This window comes from Aplysia californica, unplaced genomic scaffold (genome assembly GCF_000002075.1).
Source record: "Aplysia californica isolate F4 #8 unplaced genomic scaffold, AplCal3.0 scaffold00722, whole genome shotgun sequence".
In the NCBI taxonomy this organism is placed as follows: domain Eukaryota; kingdom Metazoa; phylum Mollusca; class Gastropoda; order Aplysiida; family Aplysiidae; genus Aplysia; species Aplysia californica.
The window spans coordinates 161857-170039 of record NW_004797992.1 but is presented as its reverse complement, the minus strand read 5'-3'; the positions used below and the strand labels follow the sequence as shown (position 1 = coordinate 170039).

At 40.8% G+C, this 8183-nt stretch overlaps 1 protein-coding gene across 1 annotated transcript; it reads right to left on the bottom strand.

Annotated features, from left to right (window-relative positions):
• Window positions 1-1077: 1077 nt before the first annotated feature.
• On the bottom strand, window positions 1078-7977 carry LOC101862142. The gene is made up of 5 exons (XM_005108801.3): window positions 6976-7977; window positions 5267-5355; window positions 4339-4630; window positions 2453-2517; window positions 1078-1644 (listed from the first exon to the last, which is right to left on the bottom strand). Exons 1-5 carry the CDS (start codon window positions 7274-7276, stop codon window positions 1087-1089), a joined length of 1305 nt encoding a protein of 434 aa, XP_005108858.2. The 5' UTR covers window positions 7277-7977; the 3' UTR covers window positions 1078-1086.
• Between the last annotated feature and the right edge of the window lie 206 nt (window positions 7978-8183).

Below are 8183 nucleotides of genomic sequence, written 5' to 3'. Positions count from 1 at the left end.
GTGTGTGAGAGAGAGAGAGAGAGAGAGAGAGAGAAGAGAGAGAGAGAGTATATCCCGGAAGAAAGAGCGAGATACTCGATACCATTTTTTTCTCTCTCAGGAATAGAATTTGGGACTCCTTCTTGTGACAGCGGGATGCCTAACCGCTGCACGCCAAGAAATCCTCGGTGGAAACAAAAAAACAAAAGAAATACAACCTGAAGCCGAGTGACTTCTAATTGCGTTCAGCATTAGAATGTCAAGCAATGTCGGAGAGGAAATCTTTCAGATAGGTTAAAATTCTCGCTAGGACGGTCCTTGAGCGGACGCGCTAAACCCAGCTCGAAAACTAGATTCTCCATCTCAAGGGAGCTCACTGCATCGTTTTTATTTTGATGCAGTCGATACGTTTTACGTCCCCTTCAACATTATTTAGACCCTTGAACACCTTTGTCTGGACACCGGTATGACAGGATTTAAAGAAGAAATTTTTATAAATATCCCTGAAAAGTTCCAGAAACTGTTACAGAAATCAATCCTGAAACAATTACTGAAAATGTTTATCTTAATATTCCTGAACAACAAATGACTGAAGTTTTTCTCGAAATCATTACTGAAAACGTTTCTCTAAATATTCCAGAAAAATTCCCTAAATCATTCACGAAATCTTTCCTGATAACATTTAAGAAAAAATCCTGAAATTGTTCCTGAAACTATTCACGAAATCATTCTTGAAGTTTTCCTGAAACTAGTTCTATTCCTGAAATATTACTGAAATAAAAAAAACCCCAGTCCTTAAAATAATTCGTTGGAAATTCCAGAATTCATTCCTGAAAATATTCCTGAAAAGTCTTGAAAATGTTTCTGAAAAAATCGTGAAAATGTTCCAGAAAAATTCCGGCCTCAAATTAAATCACAAAATCTTCCCTGACACTATCTAGAAAAAATCATGAATTCCATCCTGGAATCATCTGGAAAATTTTCTGGAAGGAAATGAAGGCGTTACTCTGAGTCAACAAGAAACTTCTGCGAATTAGTCAAGTTTATAACAAAATATCACAACAATATTAAATTGTTTGCGCTGTCTGTCCTTTTTCCTTTTCTGTGTTACAAGTTAGAAGTCACAGAATCCGAGACGTCTGATGACACAGGCGGTGGTGGTTGTTGCTCGTCCGGGGAAGGAGGTAAAGGCGGAAGTGAGCGGAATTTTGGCGGCAACTGTCTGTGTTTGTTTTTTCCGCCAATTTTTTGGTGTCCTTCAGATGAAGATGTTGGGGTAATGGTGATGATGCTGCTGCTGGTCACGACGTTGTTGCTGCTGTTGTTGGCTGTTGCTAAAGGGGATGTGGTGTTGATGGTGTTGTTGGTACTGTTTATGATGGTTGCGATTGTGGTTGTGCTGGTGTTGCTGATGTTGTCGTTTTTGACAAAGGAAGGGGTGATGATTACATCAGTAGTGCTGTTATTCTTGCCGGCTGAGCCCTTGTTGGTGTTCTCTACATGAGTGGGGATGCTGCTGCTGCTGTTGGTCTTGGCTGCAGCCAGTTTCCGCTTCCATCTCTGAAGATAATGCTCAGTGGCGGTGTCGGAAGTGTCGCTTCCCCTCAGGAGCATTGTGGGTAACGTTGGGTCCCATGACGTCAGCCGCTCCACCATCTCCTCGAACTGTTGACGAACAAATTAATGTGTGGCATCATTAGTTTAGTTAGTTTAGTTAGAGTTTTACGGCGCTCGCAACTGCATGAGGCTTCTTAAATTTAGTTAGTTTAGTAAGAGTTTTACGGCGCTCGCAACTGCATGTGGCATCACTGTGACATTAGGCACTCGACCATTAGACTTTAATGAAGTCATAGACACCGACGTTTTTCAAATCCGTCCCTTGGGTAGTTTTTGTGGAATTTTTTTCTCAGTTCAACACCTTTTATGTCCATTTAAAACTGATTTTTACGTGGATTTGACCGAAAATGATTGATTTAAAGCATTATAAATGCAAATTTGCAATTTCCAAGGACACTCAAGCTTTGGAATTCCCCAAACTTTGACGGCCATTTCCTAGCTAATTTTTTTATCTCTGACACCAGGCGCCCCCACCTCTTTCAATCACAGTTTTATACCTTGACGTATTATAAAGATAAAAGCAAGCTTTATGATGACATCAATAACAACATATTATGCTTAAATATCGACATGCGCTAATTCCACCGCGTCGTGATAAAAATGAAATCAGAGCACACTTTACCATTTTGAAGTCGAACCTGTTCTAATGGCCCTATTATAATGACATTGCTTGTTCAATACGTCAACCTGTCTAAGACAACCCCTTCTCTGTTTGACAACTGGCTGCCGTATAGGAAAATAATAGATACATGGTAAATGGCATAGATAGATAGATAGATAGATAGATAGATAGATAGATAGATAGATAGATAGATAGATTTAACAAAGCGAAATGATAAATCCTCAAAATACTCACCCGTTGGGCAATATTCATATTCTCCACGTCACCCCGGATGGCTCTCTCGGGACTTGGCTGCGGATCTGAAACAAAGTGATTTGATTATTTTCTACAGTAAGGCCTACTATTGAACACAGTCTGCGATCACTTTTTAGAGTAAGAGATCAAGGGGAAGGCCACGTAGAACATAGAGAAGAGGCACATAGAGTGATCTATGGAAAAGGTGGAAGACATGAAATAATAATTATCGAGAGGCTAGCCCAGGACAGGGAAAGTGTAAAGTGTCTGTTCGTGTCCTTTACCCTGATCCACGATGAGAAAGGCAGGAATAAGGAGAATAATCATTTTGAAGGTTGGCCTCTTCGATATAATAACTACCTCTATGGACTATTTTTAGGGGTGGGGGGTACTGTAACCTCACAGAAAGGAGGAGGTAAGGTATTCAATAAAATATAATCCCTTTCACGTAAAAAGAAGAACTACAGGCAAATGGCCCAAGCGCAACACGGCATCAAATTCCTAAATGACACCACAGAGCTATTGGCTCTCCTTTGCATCCACTAGGATGTTTGAACATTTGGTGGGAAATCAGGTTTATTAAATGTAAGGCGTTTAACACCTCTTTCAACACTATCAAGTGATTTAAGAGGCGGAATTTTTGAATTTAACGCCCATCTCCAATAGGACCAAGCCAAATTGGTTGAGAGCCTTAGAAACTCCACAAAACGATCCAAGTTCAGAAACACCCAGTCTGTGATTCGAACACAGGCCATCCGAACCGTAGGTCAGCATGATGCCAACTGAGTTAACGTAGCAACTGGAAAAATCAGAGAGCCTATCAAGGTCGCTGACTCTACTTCAGCTTTCAGTAGAAATCACGCTGCCCTAGAAAAAGAAAAGCCAGGTCATTAGAAGAGTGCTTTTGAAACCTCAAATCAGTCCTTCTTTTGATGAAAATCGAGTTACTTTTGTAACCAAGTTCGCAATAAGAGTATCTAGCAATGGCGAGATGACATTTGTTCTAATCCCCATTCCTTCCCTTGATTTTCTGAGGGACGAAAGGGGATGTTTTTTAATTTTTCAAATCCCGCTTATTTGACTCTGCGAGCTGTTGGTAGTAGCTTTACCAGTACATACAAACACTTTTAATTATCCTGGTCAATATCTCATAACTTGCAAAAGAAGGCAAAACATTGTTTTGAAAACTCGCTTTTCAATTGGGCTATATATGGTCGCTTGTAAGCACAAGGGGGCTGTCCCGAAAAATGCTGTTTTGAGAAAATCGAAGGTAAAGTTTTTGCCCCTTGCTCATATTCTTTAAAAGACAAGGAGAGTTTTCTCTATAACCAAACAAATATACACACCAGTGAAAGCAAACTTCTCCTATAGGTAGGACAATGCCCACTTTTGGTGTAGATCAAGATTTCTAGAAGCCCCCGAAATCTGGGTTAGCCCGCTTGTCCTTAAAAGCGACCATATTCTGACTCGTGCAAGTTATGAGAAAAAAATCTTGTTAACAGTGTTACAGGAGTATTCAAACCATTCCCAATTAGCAAGAAGGAATCTCCGAATCGAGGCGTTGGTAGTCTAGTGATCGTACAGAGAGAGAGACAGAGAGAGAGAGAGAGAGAGAGAGAGAGAGAGAGAGAGAGAGAAAGAGAGAGAGAGAGAGAGAGAGACAGAGACAGAGACAGAGACAGAAACAGAGAGAGACAGAGAGAGGGGGAGAAAGGGAGAGAGAGAGAGAGAGAGAGAGAGAGAGAGAGAGAGAGAGAGAGAGAGAGACAGACAGACAGACAGACAGACAGACAGAGAGATAGACAGACAGACTGACAGACAAACAGACAGACTCACAGACAAAAATATGAAAATAATCTTTCTCCACAAAAACACGTCTTACTGACCTTCATCTTTTTCTGTATCCTTTTGTTTAATCCTTTTCAAGGACGTAAAAATAGAGGTAATTTTCTCCCATACGAAGGCACCTAACTCTCTGTCAATCTCGTCTCTGCCGTCCTCCATGTCCTTGACATTGGGCCGTAAATATTCATCGGATTTCGACTTGTCAGCGCACAGGAAGGCCTCAACGCCTTTTATCGTTTCCATAGAAACGTTGAGCATGCTGATGGCAAAGTTGAGGACCACAATGGTAGAGATAATGCTAAAGGAGGCGTACATCATGCGATAGAGAATGCCCTGAGGATTACAGAAAAACGGCTTTATTATCATAGTTCAATGCTATGTACTTTACCAGTATGCAATATCTCCCACCAACCACCTACCCCATCCAATTCACAAAAAACTAGAAAAAAAGTATTAAAACCCAAATAAGCCACAACATAAGGAAGCAAAAAGAGACTAGAAAATGACAAAAATACTAAAACAAAGGAGACCCAATAATCACAAAGAACTGAAACAACAATAATAAAAAGAACCCTCCCCCCTTCCAAAAAAAAGACACCCCCTAAATAAAGGCCCCCCCCAAAAAAAAAAAAATGACCCCCCCCCCCACAACAATAATAAATATAAGATACAAAACAAACATCCGACAGCAGCAGCTGTCAACTTCATCAACTATTTACTTCTTCAACTACTTGGTACAAGGTTTGAAACCGGGAAACTCGTAAAAATCTAGATCTAGATCTATACATTAATTTTTTTTTTCCATGTACAGCTAACACGATTTGTTTTCCATGTTTATTTTTCTTCTGAATAGGAATGTGGATAAGTACATTCAAATAGCAAGATCAGCTAAATTTGCTTTCTAAATAACGTAAATTGTATCGACAGAGACGTAAAATAATATCACTTTATGCAAAGGACGGCACGTACCTGGAAAAGTTCACTCGAGGTGAAGCTTATGTCTCTGTACTTGGTCATGCCCAGCAGAAGCGTCAACAACGTTGTGAGTGAGCTCATCACTGGCACGTGCATGCCGAGAGAGAGGGAAACAGATGGGGGGGGGGGGGGGGGGGAGGGGGATGGGGGATTGGTGAGAGAGAAAGAAGGTGAATAATTGAGGTACGAAGAACAGTGAACAGTTTAATGACAAAATGCGACAAACGCCATTTTCGAAATCTGGCCGAATTCTTGGTCATTGTAATATCTAGAAAGCGAAGCACAATCTAAATGGAGCTGAATAATACAGATATGTGTATAGCTGGAGATACTGTTTAATTTGTATAAGACAGCCATCCATTGTCGAGGAGAAAATGGCTGTATAAGACAGGTGGGCGTCTTTAAAAGAGAAGAAAAACGTGAGGGGGGAATGAGAAGTGCCAGTCTGTGTAGGTCATTGTCTCATGCATGTGCGCGTAACAACAGGTTGGACTGTGTATTAAAATGGTTGTCTGTCAATCTCTATCTGTCTCTGTTTGCCTCTCTATCTCAACACGCCCAACAGAAGTGTCCACAATGTTGTGAGTGAGCTTGTCACTGGCACGTAGATGAAGAGAGGGTGGGTGGGGAACGGGTTGAGGGTAGTTTTAGTAACAGTTTAACCCTATCCGTACGCCTGGGGTCATTTTGTACTTCACATTCTTCTTCACATTTTAGAATACTTCTATTGCAAAGATCTCTTTGAAACTTTCAGTTAATAATTTAACCCCATCCTTACGCTTGGGGTCATTTTGTACCCCAGAGGTTGTATTCTTCACATTTTAGAATATTTCTAGAGCGAAGATCTCTTTGAAACTTTCAGTATTTCTCAAAAATCATTTTGACAGACTGCTATGCAAAGCGTACGGATAGGATTAACGAGTAAATTAATTTCCCCTTTGGAAAGTGGTGGCACAGAGTTCCCCACGTCGTATGGATACGATAGTAAAACACGAAGTTTTGATAGGGTTAACATACAGCTTCAACCCTGCCTGTCAGGCCAACCAGGGCTGATAGGGATACAACGTCCCAGCAACAGATAGACTGAGACACTAGATATAAATCCTCATCAAACGGGAATCAAACTCAGGTCCGCTGTTTATAACGGCGAAGCGTCTAACTGTTACACCACAGACGCCGGCCTCGTTAATGAACTAAAATAATCTCGACTGGGTTGTAACAAATTTACAATCATCTTCTCTTCCTGTAGAACAAAGCTCACAAAGGTGAGGCATCAAAATTGTGAGGCATAGTGGTGACATTTAGCGCTCCTCAAAATAATGAAATGGAATAAACTTATTTTTTCAATCCGTTTTCGAATTATCTTCCTTTGGCTCAGGACTTTTATGCCCTTTTAAAAACACATCCTTATATGTTTTTTAAATGAAAAACATTGATCAAAAGCACAATAAATTATGTACATTTGCTTTTTCCAAGGACACTCAATTTTGGCGGTCATTATCTTGCCAATTAAACTCTGACACCAAGTGACCCCCACCTCCTCCAATCGCTAACATCTTGACTTCTATTCAAGATAAATGGGTATTTTTTATCAAAAGGAAGACAAAAATAAACAAGCATTAAGATGATACCAATAACTCCATATGCTAAAAAACTGACAAACCCCTGATTACACCATGTCATAACACATAATATCACCATACTTGTCCTAAAATTCTTGAAGACTGGACCCTCGAACAGGTAGAAGAACGCAGAGAAGCTGACCAGACACACGCCCAGTGTGATTCCCAGGCTGACGAGCTCTGACCTTGACCTCAATAGCGTCTTGCGCATGACGAAGAGGTGGGAGTTGACGGCCAAGGGAGCCAGGAAGTGGAGAATCCGGATGAAAAGGACGGTGGACATACTCGTCTGGTACACCCGGTCGTAAAGGAAGATGGTGTCTAGAGACGCGAAGCCTCCTGGAGAAAGACACAGGGGGGAGAGATGGGGATAGAGAAACATAAATACACGCTCATAATGACCTTATTGACTACGCAGAGGAAGATGGTGTCACAAGACGCGAAACCTCCTGGAGGAAGACAAATAAACGCTCATAATACATGTATGAAATTATGAACTTGTCGATTACGTAGAGGAAGATGGACGATGGAAAATGATGATCTCAAAGATTGTGAAATGATGCATAAGGACGACAGAACATGATTAGAGAGCAGGGAAAGAAATGAAAGGAGAATAGTTTTTTAGATTAGAAAATTTCTCGTCGATCTCAGGTTTCGAACCTGCGACCTGTTGAATGCGAGGCGAACATTGAACATTTAGACCACGAGATTCCCCAGTCAATATTATGTAGTTGCGAGCGCCATAACATTCTTACCAAACTTTTGAACTACTAGAAAAGTAAAGATTTTTCTTTCTTTTTTTTGTAGTTTTAGTTTGAGTCTTACGGTACTTACACCACAACACCACAATACTTTACTAACTTTACCTTCTCTGGCATGTTACTTTACGCTGTCGATGTCAGAGGTAAACATTGAATCATGTTTGTTGTTTCGCCTTGTTGTATGGTTATATCAATGCTTTTGTCCAATTACAAAACATCTAAGTTATATAAGATCCCAAAATAAGAGATGTGCCAAAGGGTTAGTTTTAGTAGAGGTTTTACGGCGCTCGCAACTGCATAAGGTCATATGTGCGCCAGAAGATTAGATTGTTTGTTTTTTTGTTTTTGTAAAGTGTTTTACGGCGCTCGCAACTGCATAGGTCATATGAGCGCGCGGGACACTCCTAATATTTTCAGTTGGCAGGAAATTTTGAATTTTGCCCGGGTGGCGGCCGAAGCCTACTCTTATCGATTTTAGACCACCAAGGGATCTTTAACGTGCGCAACTTGCACACGGGCCCTCCGAGA